Genomic DNA, 19,729 nt, shown 5'->3' on the forward strand with positions numbered 1-19,729 from the left:
TTGGATATAAGTTAGCATGAACTATTATTGTTGACATCACCCAAAGGTGAATACGTTGGGAGGCAACACTATAAGCCCCTATCTTTCTCAGTGTCTGATTAAAACTCCATAACCACAAGTATTGCGTGAGTGTTAGCAATTGTAGAAGACTATATGATAGTTGAGTATGTGGAGTTTGCTAAATCAAAGCTCTGACATAGACCCTTCCTGAAAGTAAGATGAATTGCAATTGTTTGATGACTAAGAATGAAGTTTGCTAGTTTTCAAGAAAGTTTATGGTCTATGCTTTAACATGTGAATAGCTTGTTACTTGATCATGAAAAGTTTTATGAGATGAAATACTGTTATGACATATAAACATGCTAGAAAAGGTGACTGAAATTATCATTGATCAAACTTGTGCACCTGCTAGCATTCACACTTCATAAATTGTTTCTTTTATCATTTACCTACTCGAGGGCGAGCAGGAATTAAGCTTGGGGATGCTCATACGTCTCCAACGTATCTATAATTTATGAAGCATTCATGCTATTATATTATCAGTTTTGGATGATTACGGGCTTTATTATACACTTTTATATTACTTTTGGGACTAACCTACTAACCGGAGGCCCAGCCCATATTGTTGTTTTCTTGCCTATTTGAGTGTTTCGAAGAAAAGGAATATCAAACGGAGTCCAAACGGAATGAAACCTTCGGGAGCGTGATTTTTGGAAAGGATATGATCTGGGAGACTTGGAGTTCAAGCCAGGGAAGGTTCGAGGAAGCCAGGAGATAGGAGGGTGCGCCCACCCCCCTGAGCGTGCCCCCTGTCTCCTGGGCCCCTCGAGGTTCCCCCGGCCGGCTTCTTTCGCCTATATAAGTCCACGTACCCTAAAAACATCGATAACGAAGATAGATCGGGAGTTCCGCCGCTAGCCACCAAAAACCAATCTGGACCCTGTTCCGGCACCCTGTCGGAGGGGGGATCCCTCACCGGTGGCTAACTTCATCATCCCGGCGCTCTCCATGACGAGGAGGGAGTAGTTCACCCTCGGGGATGAGGGTATGTACCAGTAGCTATGTGTTTAATCTCTCTCTCTCTCTCTCTCTCTCTCTCTCTCGTGTTCTTGATTTGGCACGATCTTGATGTATCGCGAGCTTTGCTATTATAGTTGGATCTTATGATGTTTCTCCCCCTCTACTCTCTTGTAATGGATTGAGTTTTCCCTTTAAAGTTATCTTATCGGATTGAGTCTTTAAGGATTTGAGAACACTTGATGTATGTCTTGCCATGCTTATCTGTGGTAACAATGGGATATTCACGTGATCCACTTGATGTATGTTTTGGTGATCAACTTGCGGGTTCCGCCCATGAACCTATGCATAGGGGTTGGCACACGTTTTCGTCTTGACTCTCCGGTAGAAACTTTGGGACACTCTTTGAAGTACTTTGTGTTGGTTGAATAGATAAATCTGAGATTATGTGATGCATATGATATAATCATGCGCACGGATACTTGAGGTGACAATGGAGTATCTAGGTGACATTAGGGTTTTGGTTGATTTGTGTCTTAAGGTGTTATTCTAGTATGAACTCTTGAATAGATTGATCCAATAGAATAACTTTGAGGTGGTTTCGTACCCTACCATAATATCTTCGTTGTTCTCCGCTACTAGTGTCTTTGGAGTGACACTTTGTTGCATGTTGAGGGATTGTTATATGATCTATCTATTTATTATTGTTGAGAGAACTTGCACTAGTGAAAGTATGAACCTTAGGCCTTGTTTCCTAGCATTGCAATACCGTTTATGCTCACTTTTACCATTAGTTACCTTGCTGTTTTTATAATTTCAGATTACAAATACCTTTATCTACCATCCATATTGCACTTGTATCACCATCTCTACTTCGAACTAGTGCACCTATACAAATTACCATTGTATTGGGTGTGTTGGGGACACAAGATACTCTTTGTTATTTGGTTGCAGGGTTGTTTGAGAGAGACCGTCTTCATACTACGCTTCCCACGGATTGATAAACCTTAGGTCATCCACTTGAGGGAAATTTGCTACTGTCCTACAAACCTCTGCACTTGGAGGCCCGACAACGTCTAGAAGAAAAAGGTTGTGTAGTAGACATCACCATCTCAGCGGAGAAGCAGCATGGCTTCCACCAAGCTTGTTCAGCAGCCTGACTTCATGGGTCCTAGCTACCCCGTGGATTTTATCATGGATTCACACTAGTGCCACCTTATGACGCAATGGATTCACCTCAAAGTGAAGGCGGCTGTCGGCTCTGTGTTCCCTCCTTCACCTGGAGCAACTTTTCACTACCGTCCAATTCCACAAGGCTATGTTGTTGTGATGGTGGATGAAATAACGGAGGGATTTGAGGAGCTCCAGCTTGACCACCCTACATGTGATGGGGAGACTCAGCTGGGTCTTGCTCTAAAGACTCCGTGTCTATGGCGGAAGGAGCAAATCAAGCTTCTGAACTTCACGCGTCCTGCGAGTTAGCTGGGCACTCCGCCTCCTCCTCCTCCTCCGGCGAGTGATTAGGGCACTCCGCCTCCTTCTCCGGCGTGTGAGGGCAGAAGTACTCCGCCTCCTTCTACGGCTGCTCCGGCGCGTCCGAGCAGCCCGCCGCTCCGGCTGCTTCGGTGTCTAGCAGTACATCCAGAGGCGGGAGGCAATACAGATTCGATCCATCGTCTCTCAAGCCTCTAGAGAAGTTACCATACGAGAGGAGCGAGGAGGAAAACCAGAAGATCTATGAAGGCCAAGTGAGGGACTTCTTTGAATCGGTAAAATCTAAGAAACATCCACCTCCGGAGGAGAAGAGAGATCCGGTGAAAGCGAAGTGCACTTCGGATGCCCTACAGCGACTATCACTGCCTCCGCTGCAATCCAACTATGACCGTGTTATTGAAAGGACATATAAGGAAGAGGAGCGTTCAGGAAGTACTTGCACTGATCAAAGGTTAGCAGAACAAAGAAGAGGGGAAAAAATTCCCCAGCTCGGCGAACAAGCGAAGCAATCGTGCCCCCCGCTCAATGTGTCTAGCGATATCGTCTCTAATCTTCCGGGGATGCTGCCCGGTACCAATCCTGGAGAATACATGACCGACGATGCACTTTTTGATAAATGGAGGTGGACACATTAGAATTCCGGCATGGGAAGGCTCTCATCAAACCTGGTACTCCTCTAACAACGATGATGCGAAGATTCCATGATTGGTACATGGACATCTGTAGCATGTCTGGGACGGATACTTTGACACTGAGAGTTATAGAGGAGCATGACCTCGTTGGAATTGATTTGTTGTCTGTTCCCTATGAGGAGTTCTTCCAGTTTTTCAATCAAAAGGCCCTCGATAAAACAATCATCACTTGCTATTGTATGTAAGTACTACTTCCGTAATTAATTAAGTCTCGATATATATAGCTCAGCTCTTTCATTGCATTTATATATAATTATCCTCACTATATTGTGCAGATTGAAGATCACCGAATTGAAGAAAAGACAAATAGGTGATATTGGGTTCATTAACACAAATCTCATGGGTGAATGGAATGTTACACATGATGCGAAACTAACCGAGGCCAACTTGCTCGCATCATTACTTCGAAATCAAAACAAAGATACAATACTCTTTCCATACGAATACAGGTGAGTGTTACTGTCTTGTGCATATTCGGTTTCCCTTATTACTCGAGAGGTTATAGTAATGTAACTGATGAGTTATGCATGCGTGCGCATCTTCCACTTTATTCTTCTAGAGATTAAGCTTGAGCAGGGACTAGTAACCGTCATAGACTCGAAATGAAAAAATCTCAAGGAGTATGCGACCATGACTAAAATGCTCGAGAAGTAAGTTCAATCAATCATTATCGCACCATATCAGCAACTTTGTTCATTTCTTGATATCAAGTAATTGTTTTCTTTGTCTGGCAGGGTATGGAAAACGTTCACCGCACAAGCTCCGGGACTGCTGGCGGAGCTGCGATTCAACCACCCAAAAGTAAGTACTGTTGACGCCTGATTTTGGCAAGATACAGAGTGAAAGCGTTTTCAGCATGAGAGAGTTTCACAACGTCGAGTGGAACAACTTTGATATTTGGGCTATCGCCATTCGACATCATCTCAGTGGCCGAAGTTGTACTACAAGTAACAAAATTTAGTGTTCTGAGTGCTTTTCGGCCGGTTACGCCCTCAAAATGACCTCAGATGAAGGAGCACTCTAAAGGAATTGTCTTCGTCTCGTCAAGGCAATTGATTTTCATATATGAATCATCTTAATCCGAGTTCATATGCAAAAGTTACAGTCAATATGGTTTGGATAGGCCAGACACCAACATATTACGCTTGACACCAGACATATGTTGATGAGTGTGTGATGCAATGCGTGAGCAATTCGGCCCTCAAGACAGCCTTGAATCGAAAAACCTTTAACACAGAAATGTTTCGTCTCGTCGAGCCGATCGATTCTCATATATAATTCGTCTCAATCTGAGGCCATATGGGACCTGAGGAGACAAATCAAGATCAGGCTATGTTTTCGGTCGAGTGAAAAGCTTGTCGTCCGAGTGAAAACTTACCGATCGATCGAAAGCCTAACTTTGCTGACCGGATGAACTTATTATTATCCGAGTAAAAATACAGTCATCCGTGTGAAATTTTGCTCCAGATGAAAATATTCCGAGTGAAAAGATTGCCATCGGAACGAAAACTTGCCGATCGAGTAAGGTATTGCCTTCCGAGTGGAAATATAGTTATCCGAGTGAAAGATTGTCTTCCGAGTGAAAAAGTCCAGTCAGACGATCCAAGTGAAAGTCTCTAATATCCGAGTGGATGAGCTCGAATCCGAGTGAAACTGAACATATGCCCAGAAGTTTATCAAGATGACCTCAGATGAAGAAGTGTTCAATACAGAAGTTGTGCATATCATCAAGAAGGTAAACTTTGGTTTTGGAGTCATCATCATCAGAGATAGTATATGGCCTACAAATTTACTACGTGACTCGGATAATCCAGTCTACTGCAAGACCGAGTCCAACTGGAAGGTAAAGATGACCTCGAAAAGTATTCAAGAAAGCCTTATTTGAAAAAGTGATCAACATGAGAGTTGTTTGTATCGTCAAGGCACACAAGTTTGATATTTGGTCCATCTTGATCAGAGATCATATGCAAGCTCAGCGGCCCGCGCAAGAAGGAAGATAGAGTTTGGGCCAGATTCAGACTGAATCCGAGTTGGAATAGAACTAGGACTCTAGGACGCGAATTGATGTAATTTTTCTTGTAAGGAAAGCCTAGATGAATCCTTTACTTGTACGGGAAGTCCAGCCACCTCTTATATATGTTGGGGGTGACAGCCGATTGAACAATACACAATCGAACAAATCAATATACTACTTTTTCCTGTCTACGTTTTATCTCACCGCCGTTTTTGTCTCTCGTTCTTCGCTGTTCTTCGTGTTTGAGAGCTGCGGATCCCGACGCTCTAGGGGCGAGCGAATCGACCTAGGGAAGCCCATAGCCGCCGCAATCCCTGACGGGGTTCCTCCCGGGTGCGCGGGGTTTCGGGTCTGCAAAAGCGCCCGCCGACTGTCTTGTGTATCGTGATGTCGGTCGGGTCTCCTTCGACGTGAGCTGCGGTGCATCACCCCCGGCGTCGAGGGTACACGTGACGTGTTCGTGTGTCAACAAGTACTACTAGCTAGTTCCGCGCATCTCCCATTGATTCTAGCTAGTTTCATCAATACCATTTAGCATGCTTGCTTATCAGTTTGATTGACCTCTATTTCTTGTGACCCGGGAATGATTTTTGTGGATACTACATTTGCGAGTTCATCCGCCACACAACCTGTGAGCGGGGCTACTCTAAAAAACAATATGAAGTGCGTAAGCAATAATATTCACAATTTTATTTTATTAACATCATTTGTGTTGAGTTTCATTCATATATATGTATTGATCCCCTTCTTCAAATTAGATGTTTCAGATGCGGGATGAACTCCTACCACAAGATCGCACATGAGCAATTCAAGAGGAATTGGCGGGATTCTTTCTTGACCACGTCATCGACAAAGACGGAGAATACCATGTGGAAGCTGAGCTCAGATGTTAGGGGATTGTAAGAGATCTTATATTGTATATATGTAGCCAGTAGCGTCGGATAGATATACGAAAAGTTGTTGTTCGACCAATCTCTCGGAGAAGGAGAGGTCGATCACTTCTCTCTGTATATGTTCATGACGATCTTCTGTACTTAATGGTTTCCTTCATTTGCTTACTAGCTAGCTAGCGTGTTGAGTCCTCTCTATACGTATAGTACGTAGCATCGACCAAGCACGGAGATAAGAGAGGACACTTGTCTCTATTAGCTATCTAACACAATATATGAAACCCCTAAATTAACCCTACAAAACCCCCAAAACCCTCAAACACCCCCTCCCCTTTCAGAAAAAAAAATCCCAGCCCCTGAACTGCTGACGCGTGGAAGCCTTTTGGTCCCGGTTGGTGGCACCAACCAGGACAAAAGGCCCTCCTGTCTGGGCAAGCCGCAACAGCCATGTGGAGCCCCATCTATCCCGGTTCGTGGGTGAACCAGGACTAAAGGTGTTGGGCTTTAGTACCGATACTTTAGTCCCGGTTCGGCAACCGGGACAAATGGGCCTTACGAACTGGGACAAATGGGGATTTTTCTACTAGTGTGTAGAGTCCAATGACATGCTTATTAGTGCAGAATCCAAAGAGTTGTTAATAGTGTAGATAATCCATACTTATTAGTAGAATTCATGCTTAGTAGAAATGTAGTACCGTGTCTTTTGATTGTGTAGAAATCTATACTTAGTAGAAATATATTTGCAAGACTATGTGCGAGGCTACTTATTAATGGATATGTTTTTCTTATTCAGAAATTGCCAAAAAGCCTATCTATGAGTTGTGGTATGGAGCCTGATGAAGAAGGCTCAGCTGGAATACGCCTTACTGCAAGGGGCTCTGTCACCACCTATGTGTACGGCATGGACACGAACGATCGCACACACTTAAGCTCGGTTGGGTGGAAGAGCTTCCTCATTGGCAAGAATCTTCGTGTTGGACAGGCCATCCTAATTACTATAAGGAACACCCACCGCCATGGCTGGAGGATGATGATTGTCGTCGATATTATCTAGAACTATATATGTGTGTGGTTGTATGACTACCTAGTAGACTTTTATATATGTGTGGTTGTATGACTACCTAGTACTGCTTATCAACTATTATTATATGCTACTGTATGAACCATATATGTGTGTGAGGATGCATGTTGACTATATATGAGTACCTATAATGCTTAATGATATTGTATGACTACTGTATGACTATATATGAGTATCTGGTATTGTGCTTAATGATATTGTTATCTGGTATATGTGAAATTGTAGTTTATTGAAACGGGTACTGATCTACATCAATAGATAGCAGAAAAAAAATTTAAAAGATACAGCAGCAGCGCGGGGACAGGAAAAGCACTACAGCTACTTAATAGTAGCGCGTGACAGAACAGTGCTACTGATATAGTTACTAGTAGTAGCACTGGGTTAGACCACGCTGCTACTACCAGTTAGCTGTAGCGCCACAGTAGTAGTGCGGCCACCCGCACTACTGATAGCATTAAAACCCATGTCACTACTGGGGTTTTCTGTAGTAGTGTCATGGTAACTTTGGAGGAGCCCCGAGGCTTGGACCAGCTCTAAATTTCCTTCTCTTCTTTGGTAAGAGCGTAGCTGGCAGGACCTTGATACGGCTTTGGATGCTTGCCGTCGTTTTCGTGCACATGTTGCTGGTCCTCCCGTGCCTTCGGTGTATCTTTTGTCTTCCCATACACGCCCAAAAAGCCTAGCAGGTTCACGCAAAGATTCTTCGTCACGGGCATCACGTCGATTGCAGAGCGGACCTCTAGGTCTTTCCAATAGGGTAGGTCCCAAAATATAGAATTGTTCTTCCACATGAGTGCGCGTCCCTCAGCGTCATTCAGAATAGATTGTCCGACAGGACCCTTTCCAAAGATTACTTGTAAATTCGTTACCATATCAAGTATGTCATCACCAGTACGTAGGACGGACTTCTTCCGGTGATCATCTCACCTTTGAAATGCTTGCCTTTCTTTCTTAAGGCATGCTTGGTCAGAAGAACTCAACGATGTCCCAGGTACACATTCTTCTTGCATTTTTCCAAATATATACTACCAGTCTCATGTAAACAGTGTGTGCATGCGTGGTATCCCTTGTTTGTCTGTCCTGAAAGGTTACTAAGAGCAGGCCAATCATTAATAGTGATAAACAGCAACGCATGTAGGTCAAATTCTTGTTGTTCGTGCTCATCCCACACACGTACACCTTTTCCATTCCACAGCTATAAAAGTTCTTCAACTAATGGCCTTAGGTACACATCAATGTTGTTGCAGGGTTGCTTAGGGCCTTGGATGAGCACTGGCATCATAATGAACTTCCGCTTCATGCACAACCAAGGAGGAAGTTTATAGATACATAGAGTCACGGGCCAGGTGCTATGGTTGCTGCTCTGCTCCCCAAAAGGATTAATGACATCTGCACTTAAATCAATCCATACGTTCCTTGCATCACCTGCAAAGTCCCCTCGCTTTCTCTCGATTTTTCTCCACTATGACCCATCAGCGGGTGCTCTCAACTTTTCGTCTTTCTTACGGTCTTCCTTGTGCCATCGCATCAACTTGGCATGCTCTTTGTTTCTGAACAAACGTTTCGACTATGGTACTATAGGAGCATACCACATCACCTTGGTAGGAACCCTCTTCCTGGGGCGCTCGCCCTCAACATCACCAGGTTCATCTCGTCTAATCTTATACCACAATGCACCGCATACCGGGCATGCGTTCAAATTCTTGTACTCCTCACCGCGATAGAGGATGCAGTCATTAGGGCATGCATGTATCTTCTGCACCTCTAATCCTACAGGGCAGAGAACCTTCTTTATTTGTACATACTGTCAGGCAATTTGTTATTCTTTGGAACCTTCTTTATTATTTTTAGTAGCTTCCCAAATCCCTTGTTAGATACACCATTACCTGCCTTCCATTGCAGCAATTTCAGTGCGGTACCGAGCTTTGAGTTGTCATCTTCGCAATTTGGGTACAATCCTTTTTTGTGATCCTCTAACATGCGCTCGGACTTCAACCTCTCCCTTTCACTTCCGCATTCTCTCTGTGCATCAACAATGACCCGGCGAAGATCATCATCGGGCAAGAAAATTATACAAGTAGCTATCTATCATACAAGTAAGAATGTTTTCTTTTACAAAGAAGATAAGAACAAGAGGCTCACCACTGTGGTGCCGGCGACGAGATCGGCGTGGACGATCGACGACGGTTATTACAGGGACGGGACGGGATGGACCGCCAAACCTAGACAATTGGGGAAAATGGAGTTTGGAGGTCGAGCTTGAAGAGGAGAAAGCTTAAGTGTTACTCGGGCATTTCATCAAACACCTCATGTACATAGGAGGTGAGAGCAGAGCAGCACACACCTCCCACACGCCGGCCGGCTAAAAAATAGAGTAGTGAGCGGGCAGGGGTGAGCATATATATAGGCATCACTTTAGTCCCGGTTGGTGGCTAGAACCGGGACTAATCTTTAGTCCCGGTTCTAGCCACCAACCGGGACTAAAGGGGCTGCCCCAGGAGGGAGGCCCTTTAGTCCCGGTTCGTGTCTGGAACCGAGACTAAAGGGGTCAGACAAACCGGGACTTGTTCCTGCCGAGGCCCGGCCGGCACCCTAGCCGCTCGAACCGGGACTGATGCACCCATTATTGGTCCCAGTTCGTAACAGAACCGAGACTAATGCTCTGACCTGGCCAGAACCAAAGCCCTGTTTTCTACTAGTGTAGATTCACCAATGACTTTGCGAGGATGGTTTTCCATAAAATAAGATGATCCAGATATTGAAATATTTATGAACAATCAAAGCAGATGATGGATTGCATGATTGGGCAGCTGTTGTCCATCAACTTGTGTGTAGAATAAACAGATTATATTTTCAAGAACATAATGTCATGTACTTCCTCCTTCCCAAAATGTAAGGCGCGGTTTGACTTTTCTGGTCTTTGTTGCACAACTTTGACTATGATTTTCATGTATTGGTATACATACATATGAAACAAAATTCTTTTGCAAGAGAAATACGATGATGTCATTTATACATGCTCAATCCATATAGTTTGATATATATTAATGATAAAGTCGTGCATCAAAGACCGTAAAAAGTCAATCATGCCTTATATTTTGGGAAGGAGGGAGTATTATATATGAGTGAGCTGTTAGATAATCTTGTCAAAGACGGTTGATTAGTGTTAGCTAAGTTGATTAGTGATCAGGTATAGAAGTACTACGTACTAGTTGGTCTAGTTTCTGTAGTACGTGTAGGGCTCCGAGTAATAGTATATTGTCTACGTGAGTCAAGGTGTAATACAAGTACGTTTAGGACTTGTACGTGTGGCCGTGTGCGTTGGGCTGTGTATATATACATATGCCCGCGAACCAACCTGTGATTGAGATGGTTAGGTGGACAGTGGTATCCCAACCCACCGGGGTTCAAATCCTGGGACGTTCCCGTCGACGACGAGGCGCCTATGGTGGCTTCGTAAATCTCAAGATGATATGCCGGCTCAGTCTTTTGGAGATGCTCATAGGGGTAGGGTGTGCGTGTACATATGCCCTGCGTGATTTACAAAGTTTTGTAACATGGAGTAAATCAGAAAAAGAAACAACAGAAAAGCGGGCACGACATGGCCCTTTGGCTATCAGATTTCGCGCGTGCGTGTTCATCGTAATTTGATGTGATTGATCTTGTAGGCGAATTCTAACATGAGCTAACTGCTTTAATACTCTACTACATTCTGGTCGTACTACAGGGTGATAACACCATTGGCGTAGAATGTTGTGTTACCATCTGATAAACTACATAAAAAAACACTGATAAACTTACAATGGACAACTAATCCTTCCAATTAATAGCATAATGTTTTTGTAGACACATCCAAAAGTGCAAAGCAAGACACCAGAATATGCTACTAGCTAGTTCTCTGCACTAAGATTACGTTTTTTTGCTAGTTTTCTGCCATTTTTCAAAAAATGGTAGTTCTGTGGGACGTGAACCCCTAAACTGGTAGCTTTTTGTCAAACACTCCTGTTTGGGTGGCACTGGTCAGTTTTTTGTTTGGTTTTTTGCCGGACCAGCTACAAACACATAATTGACAACTCGCTATCCAGTGTCACATTTGCAAACTAGTTTAGATGAAGCAGATCATGCACATGTTATGATGCCTATTCTGGCTAACTTAGAAAATAAACTCCTGCTTGTGTCGTCGTTGTGTTGTCAAGTTTATCAACTACATATCCTCGGTCATTTATCATGTCACTAGCAATTTCCTGCTAACTCACTTCGCTAAGATAAAATGATATGTTGTTGTGGACGAAAATATGATCATTGCTACATAAATAATCCTGGTAAAGACAAAACTTGGAGTCTTTCATCTATGAGAAGGTATCTCAGGGGAAGGCACAGATGGGTTGAGAACATCAGTATCATAGATGAGGAGGGGCACTAACAGATACATATTGGTTGAATGTATGATCCAACTATATCAATGATTATTAGGTGTTTATAGGTAGTAGATGCTTTATTTATTAGAGACTATTTGTATCTGGTGGCGTATTTGTGAACGAGTTTAGATACGTCTATGATGCTGCTCCTATTTTAATACATTTTGTGGCCAGCAAAGGAAATGAACCGTGTGGGATACCATTGGCATTGTGGTATGTTATCTGTCAATTAAGCATCTCTCGCCATTTACCATGCCACGTGCAATTTCATAATGCGTCCCGTGCCCACAAGTAGATGATATACCGCACAATAATATGTATCTTGTGCTACACATGTGGAATCCTTGCAAAAGCGTAGCTCGGTGTCTTTTGACTTTGAGAGTGTGTTTGAGGAATAAACGTGTCAAGAAATCAGTAATCACACATGAGGAGCACTGAAAAATATGTATATATTGGTACAACACGATTCGTACTATGAACGACTATTAGGTGTATGAGGGAGTACAGCTGCTCAAGTGGTACTAGCTCAACTGTTCAAATGTATTCACTTTTGTTAGAAGACATCAAGGTAGCACAAACAGAAGATAATATAGATAGAATTTCACTTTGATTGGACCAACACACTCGTGGATAGGAAATTTTTGTTACATACTCCTACAACTTGGATCAACCTGTTGGATAAGACGCGTAATGATCTAGCATGCAACCCGCTAACCCATGCCATCACGAATGAACAACATACTCGCTGAACATGTACAGGTCCTAGGTGGAGAGGATTCACAACTGGATAGAAGGGATGATGAAGTTTCAGTTTCAAAGAAAGGACGCCACCCTTGTTTGTGTGGCGTCCATGGCACAGCAGACAACGTTTCTTGTACTGAAATGATGCCTGAAGGCTATATCAGTCTCGTGTTCGCAAGGTTTGATGTGGTTGCATACTTCCCAATGCCTTCCATGTCAACAAGCAATCAAACAGCGAAAAGGCGAATGGCAATATAATAAGTATACAAGAAAATGCTCAGGCTGACGGCATGGACCAACAATGGTAGAGGAGGAACTCGGTATAAATATACTGCAAAATGATCCAGATCCTCAGCTATCATGATGCAATAAGGTAGATGGCAAGGACACAGGCAGATGTATATATAAAGGCACAGAACAAACTCGATCGAGTAATAGTACAAATGTTCAATACTTCACCAGCACAATAACAACAAAAACACAACAAAGCGACGGGTGCTTATTGTAACTTTCTGCCGCAAGCTCAGCATTACATAAAGCCTCGTTTTGCTAGCTCAGGTTGACATCAAGCGGCGTTTCAAATCATCACGCAGTCGGTCGGTTACAGGCTGGGAACTCACATCCAATGCCTAGTTTGCGATGGTATTAAGCCCACCTCTTACTCAGTAGTTTCGATACTGTCAGGTCCGTGTCACCGAATCCATCCATGACGGCCTTCGCGGAGTGAAATTCTGCTCTCGCGGTTAGGCTGGGAAGGGCAGACAGAAGTAAGATAACAGGCAACATAATTCAGTACTGACTAAGCATAGTGAAGATGAAATCAGTCACCTGCTCCGGACAACTATGCACGGCATGCCAATGCGCTCGGCTGCGATGACGCTGGGTTGGCTGCCCGCTACAAGGATGCAGTTTTGCACGTCGCATCCCACATATTCGGCCCCAGCTCGCAGCGTGGCTATTATCTTCTCGGAACTGAGGGTCGTAATTGAACAGTAGATTCCAGATATATTACTCCAGCGCAAGAAAATAATGCTTAATCCATAGATAGTAATAACCTTTTAGATGCTGTGTTAATGTCAATGCTGAGTTTTAGAAGTGATGCAACCTCTTCTGCTATCCTCTGTTTCTCTGCAGAAGCTGTCACAACCCAGCATGTGGAAATAAGTTCGGACGACACTAGTACCAATAAATATGAACCAGAATGCAATTGCTCTAATTAGTTGTGCTCACCAGCCTTTTGTACTTCCTTGGTAAGTTGTTCATCCAAACTGGAGGCAACTCCTTCACCAAGAACAAGCTGCCCATAAAGGCTTCTTTCAACCTCCTCTTTTCCAACAATGTTTATTTTTGACGTTCTCTCAGGGCCTAACTTCTCAACTATTGATCTGCAGTGCAAAAAGAAATCCACATACAGTGTTTACTGGATGTCATTACCATGAACACAGTGCCAAGCTTATTTTGAAATAAATGCAAGTGTTGACATGCAAAACAATTCTCCCCAAGAAGAGATATAATAAATAAGAGCAATTAAACATTAAACCAAACCTTGAAATCTTCTCTCCATTTCTGCCATATGTTGCCAATATGGCTAGAGGCACACCCTCACTAAGGGCATCATCGATGAACCTTCGGAAGATTTTCATACAAAATATCATACATCAGGTAACTTAATGTCCAGGATAGAGTCATTCATACAGCAAATACAGGGGACAGGGCAAATAAAAGAGACATAACTGCACAAATGAATACATAACATAGTAGTAGGAACAGAAATTATTTATTGACATTAAAGCATAACTGCACAAATGGGTAAGAACATCCAGAGATGTTTGAGTATATGTGTTATGACTACCATCCCTTATTGCATATAACAGCAAACTCCTCACATATGATGCAATTTATTTATCCAATGACCCATAATTCATGGAAATTTCGCAATGCGGAAAAAGAGCGCATGGCTTCTTACAGTTAATTTGTGATATCCTGAAAGTGCTCATCAATCACAACTCAAACTCTCTTGGAACTCTTTCTCTAGAAGGGTTTGCAACAAATATAGATACACAAAACAGTAAACATACTTCTCAACTCCGGGACGCAGTGGTAAGTCATCAGAAGCAGAGAGCTTTTCCAAAGCTTTCAACTATGAGAAGAACAAACCTATTAGCCTTTTAGTCTGGGGTGTAAAACTAAATTCGTAAATTGGTTGAAAATCAAACTGTAAATTAGATCACGGAAGGATAGAAACCCTTTAGCCACTTTGGACTCGGGTGTAAAATTAAACTCATATATATTCAAGATCAACCGTAAATTAGAAAGCAAACATAAAACTGAGTGCATTGAACAGGAAATAAGTACTTTAACCCTGTTTTAAGGGTAATATACAAATCCGGTGCCTTCCTTAGCAGAACTAAGGATGATATACCCATGAGAATGATGATATTGACTGAATACAGTTAGTTCTAAACGTGAAACGAGGTGAATCAAATTTGCAAATTTTAGTTGGAATCAAGATAGTAGCCTATGATCAAAATTTTAATACCAGGCTGGTGATATTTCTAGACAATAATGCATAGAGTAAAGCTGCTAAAGAATGGTTGGTAAAACATATATCTACCTTCTCACAAAGAACATGCATTGAGTAAAGCTGCTAAAGAATGGTTGGTAAAAATATATATCTACCTTCTCACGAAGAACACTTTTTGTAAATGACCCTTTCTCACTAGTTGGCAGAGATGTAGGCCAGCCAATCTGCATCAAATTGGGAGAAAGGGTGGAGATGAGTATGCATTTATTTCCAATGCTTCCATCCATCAGAAAATGTAATTAGTCAGGTCCACAACACTATGTTACGATATGAGCAGTTATGTTGTACAGGAGAAATAACCAAATAAATAGTCCTATTTAACCAAGTAGGAAGTTGGGAGAAGAAACAGAGGGTACCCTGTCAAAGAACAGCACCAGCATCCTTTCCTCGTCGCCACTAGATTTCCTAGAAAACTATGAAAGTTTAGGAAAATAAATAAAGATACGGATAAAATGGGAACAAATTCACATGCAGCCTAGTCCAAACATGTTTATAAAGGAGCAGATAATAATCACTAGAAGCCACAGGATGGAACAAATAGAAGAGGGGAATATTAAAATTAGTGATGTCAATGGTCAACCTGTGATACTCAGGTTCTATGAGGCTGAAGAATTCAATACGCACCTCACTAAATCAGCATATATTGGCTCTGTCCAATTCGCACAATCCAAGCCAAGATTTTGAAATGCTGATGAAAAAAAAAGTTGGATAGTGTTAAAACAAGATGGCCAGTAAGAACGACACAAACTTGCACTTGCAAGATTTCTATTGTGTTAAACTCCTAGTCATACAGGTTTGATTTTATAGAGAACACTTATTGAATAGGCAAATACTGCACGCTAATGCTGCCACATTGTCTACTCATTTCATGTTTTCACTTAAATGTTGGCATGGCATAGACTAGAGAAAATGAAGTATCAAACAAACTGAACAGTACTTGGTAAGGGCGTTAAGCAAAGATGTATATTTACATTGTCCGCACCTACATTGAAAGCCTGGCGGTAGCCAAAGCGGTAGACATCTGCAAGAACTCTGGAGGAAGATAGAAACATAGTATTCAATCAAAAAGCACAAAAGGGAGAAACAGAGTTATCAGTACTCGTCAGGTAACAACAAACAAGTTACTACTACATGGCACGATAATAGCCAAAGTCAGGAATACAGCCAAAGTTGGTACCGGAATACAACAAACTGTTTAGCTGCCTTGAATAGGTGAACCCTACAGGCAACACATTTCCTCAGCAGACTAAAGCTAGTGAGAAATTGCTAGTAGTATTTGCACAAAGAATGAAACATGGCGCGTTTTAAATCGATGTAATACCGCAATCACAGTAACAAGATACGTCCTCGACTTCTAGCCTCAGGAGAACTGGTAACTCCTGCATTTCTCTACATTTACAGAGCAGCTCTATCCCATGATTCCTACTCTATCCCTGTAGCCAGATGACTAGATGGGTAACAGCAATCTCTGCGGCTACAGCAGTACCAGAAACTAGTCTTCAATCAGGATAATTCATGCATTTTTCTACATTTACAGAGCAGTTCTATCCCATAATTCCTGCTCTATCCCTGTAGCCAGATGACTAGATGAGCAACAGCAATATCTGCAGCTACAAAAACTGAATCAATATGTAGCAAACTAATACTAATATGTGATACAGAAGCAGAGCAGGTCACACTTTTTGGGGATCCAAGGAGTGTTAGAACCCAAGAGCCACCAATCAGCAAAAAGGCAGGATTTTGGGGGGTCCTGACCCTTCGACTTCGAGGAGCACGGCGAGCCCCGGCTCGGCGGGGCCTCCCGACGGCGGGGAGGAGCACCGGAGCGGCATCGGCCGGAGACGGCGGGCTGAGCTCGGGGAGGCGGCCGCGCGGAGAGGGAGCGGGGCGGAGGAGGCGTGGACGGAGGAAGGGGCCTTTCCGGGGTCCGTCGGGGGCGATGCCCGGAGCAGGAGGCATCGTGCGGCGGCGGCGGCGGCCATGGCGGCGGAGGCGAGGCGAGGCGAGGTAGCAGACGTCCCGGAGATATTGTTCGGTCGGCCACTGGACTTGTGGACCCAACGTCAAGTGGAAGATATGCTCCAACTGAATTCCATTTCCTTTTTTATTCCTCTTAGAGATAAGTAGTTTGAAATGTGCTCAAAGTTCGAATATACAGAAGCTAATTTCATCTGTGTTTCCAGATTTTCAAATGACAGGCTCTGCATCACAGCTAACTGAAGGCAATCTCATATGGTTAAATTCATTAAAGTGCGGTCAAATTTCAATTACTGGAGCTACTTTTTTGGTTCTAAACGTTGATATGCCTCAAATTTAGCGAGGAAAAAGGGGCACTGCAACTGCCAATAAACTTCGTATTGGCAGAGAGAGAAACATATCCCAAATGCTAGCGCTCCAGCTGTTGACCCGACTGTGAAATCGTGCCGAATGGAGGGGAGCGCCAACTGGTGGGGATAGGGTGAGACGGTGGTTTTTGTCCTCTTTCGTTTGTACCACATTTCTCCAGCTCGTCTACTTCTCCACAACGCGCAATCCACCACCGCCTCCATCAGAATCGGGTGACTCGCCGGCAACCGAGTGGGAGAGCAACAACGTCGGTGCGACACCATGCATGGGAGCGACATCCAGCGAGAAGGGCGAGCATAGAGGAGTCGAAAAGGTAAGGAGGGTAGGCTTGCACGCACTTGCACGAGTGGGCGGGGTAGGCTACTGGTGGGAAGGAAGGGATGGAGACGGGATGCTTCCAGCGTGCGAAAGGGAGGTGTGGGAGACTACGGGCGGTCAGGGTAGGCCAAATTTTGTCCTCAATCCGTGCTTGCCTCGATGCTAGCTCTCCACGATTATTTTCTAGGTCTCTCTAGAACCGGTTCGTTGCAGAGGGAGGGAGAGGGGTGAATGTTGCGTAAGGAAGGGAGGTCGGTGTACGCGCAGGCCTGCACGAGGAAAGAAATAGCACGGTTCACCAAATCCCAACACTAGAGGGGAGTGGGGATGAAAGGGGGACGTGGTGAATGAGTGCTACTTGTGAGCTGCGTTGGGATTTCCTCGAAGAGGAGATGATGATGCAGTACAGTAGAGATAAGTATTTTCCTCAGTTAAGAACCAAGGTTATCAATCTAGTAGAGAACCACGTGAAACCTCGTTAGCATAACCTACACACGAAAACAAATACTTGCATCCAACGCGATCAAGGGGATTGTCAATCCCCTCGGTGATTATTTGCAAGGATCAAATCTCGTAGTGATAGATAGATAAATAAAATACAAAATAAAATAATAGTAAATAATTGTAGCAAGGTATTTTTGGATTTTATACTTATATGATAAAAGTTGACCCGGGGGCCATAGTTTCACTAGAATCTTCTCTCTCAAACAAAAAGCATACAGTGGGTAAACAAATTACTAATGGGCAATTGATAAAAAAGTGCATAGTTATGACCATATTCAAGGCAATAATCATGTATATAGGAATCACGTCCGAAACAAGTAGACCCACTAGTAGAAAACATGGCTTTGGTCCAGGACAAAAAAGGGCATTAATCTCGGTTCTCCTACGAAACGGGACCAATGGGCTACCGGCCAGCCATCTCAGCGGCACGAAGATCCTTCCTTCGACATTGCCCCCGAAGCTACCCCACCATCTCAGCGAAGAAGCAGCGTGGCTTCCGCGGAGCTCGTTCAGCCTGATATCACGGCTCCTCGCTACCTCGTGGATAGTATCATGGAGGCCGAACATTGTGTGCTAATGGGGAAACGCCATAACCTTTACTTGAAGGTGGCGCCTGGCTCTTTCATACCTCCTCGAGCTGAGGGAACTTTCCATTGTTGTCTGATTCCACATGGCTATGCTATTGTCATGGTGGATAAAAAGATGGAGGGATTTGAGGGGCTAGAGCTTGACTACCCTATAGGTGAAGGGGATATTCTTTTGGAAAATGCCTTAAGGAGTACCTGCCTATGGAGAAAGGAGAACATCAAGCTTCCAAACTGGATGCCGCCTCGGCAGACTCAGCCGGATGAGGCCCCTCAGCAGACTCAGCCAGATGTACCTCCTCAGCAGAGTCCTCTTTAGTCTGAGCTGTCTCCGGCGTGTCAGCGGACTCCGCCTCCTCCTCCTCCGCCTCCTCCGGTGCGGCAGCATACTCCGCCTCCTCCGGCGCGGCAGCGGACTCCGCCGCCTCAGCAACAGCGGAAGAGAGCCGCCACCGCTCCGGCTGCTAGCACTACAACAGGTGGGAAGAAATTCAAATATGTTCCAAGCCTCAAGTCTCCTCCAAAGTTACCATATGAGAGGACTGACGAGGAAAACACGGACATCGTGGAAGCCGAAGTGCATGCCCACTTTGAACGGAAGAAACGTCCACCTCCAAAGGAAACAATAGATTCGGTGAAAGTGAAGCGCACTCTGGATGCCCTTACGCGACCACCACCGCCTCCGCCGCAATCCAACTATGACCGCTGTATTGAAAGGACATATGATGAAGGGAGGTAGTCAGGAAGTACTACCAGTGCTGCAAGAGAAGCAAGACAAAGAAGTGGGAAAACAATTCCCCAGCTCGGCGAACAGGAGAAGCAATTGTGCCCCCCGCTCAAGGTGTCTAGTGATATCACTAATCATCTGGCGCTACTGCCTGGTACCAATCTTGCTGATTACATGGGCGATGATGTACAGTTTGAAACGACTGAGGTAGTATAGATCTTTAGATACGAGCACGGGAAGCCTCTCGTCAAACCTGACCAGCTCCCTCGTCTAACAACGATGATGCGAAGATTGCATGACTGGTACTTGGAAAGCTGCA

The 19,729-nt window shown here is 44.0% G+C and overlaps 1 protein-coding gene across 3 annotated transcripts; it reads right to left on the reverse strand.

The window, feature by feature from the left end:
- Positions 1-12,721: 12,721 nt before the first annotated feature.
- On the reverse strand, positions 12,722-16,985 carry LOC119307074 (CBBY-like protein). 3 transcript variants are annotated; one of them, XM_037583161.1, is made up of 11 exons: positions 16,687-16,982; positions 15,918-15,963; positions 15,556-15,619; positions 15,288-15,336; positions 15,027-15,095; positions 14,426-14,487; positions 13,893-13,973; positions 13,578-13,732; positions 13,403-13,484; positions 13,176-13,319; positions 12,722-13,095 (listed from the first exon to the last, which is right to left on the reverse strand). In XM_037583161.1, the coding sequence occupies exons 1-11, from the start codon at positions 16,888-16,890 to the stop codon at positions 12,993-12,995; spliced, it is 1,059 nt and encodes a 352-aa protein (XP_037439058.1). In that variant the 5' UTR covers positions 16,891-16,982; the 3' UTR covers positions 12,722-12,992. The 3 variants fall into 3 exon arrangements, with proteins under 3 accessions (XP_037439058.1, XP_037439057.1, XP_037439059.1); XM_037583160.1 differs by having other exon boundaries at positions 15,903-15,963; XM_037583162.1 differs by lacking the exon at positions 12,722-13,095 and having other exon boundaries at positions 13,172-13,319; positions 15,914-15,963; positions 16,687-16,985.
- Between the last annotated feature and the right edge of the window lie 2,744 nt (positions 16,986-19,729).

Source organism: Triticum dicoccoides, chromosome 5B (genome assembly GCF_002162155.2).
Source record: "Triticum dicoccoides isolate Atlit2015 ecotype Zavitan chromosome 5B, WEW_v2.0, whole genome shotgun sequence".
Taxonomy (NCBI): Eukaryota; Viridiplantae; Streptophyta; class Magnoliopsida; order Poales; family Poaceae; genus Triticum; species Triticum dicoccoides.

Coding starts and splice junctions, on each gene's coding strand:
- LOC119307074 (XM_037583160.1), bottom strand. CDS start 16,890: ATGCCTCCTGCTCCGGGCATCGCCCCCGACGGACCCCGGAAAGGCCCC. Junction 13,733..13,892: donor AATGGAGAGAAGATTTCAAG/GTTTGGTTTAAT, acceptor TTTGCACTGCAG/ATCAATAGTTGAGAAGTTAG. Junction 13,485..13,577: donor CAAGGAAGTACAAAAGGCTG/GTGAGCACAACT, acceptor GGGTTGTGACAG/CTTCTGCAGAGAAACAGAGG.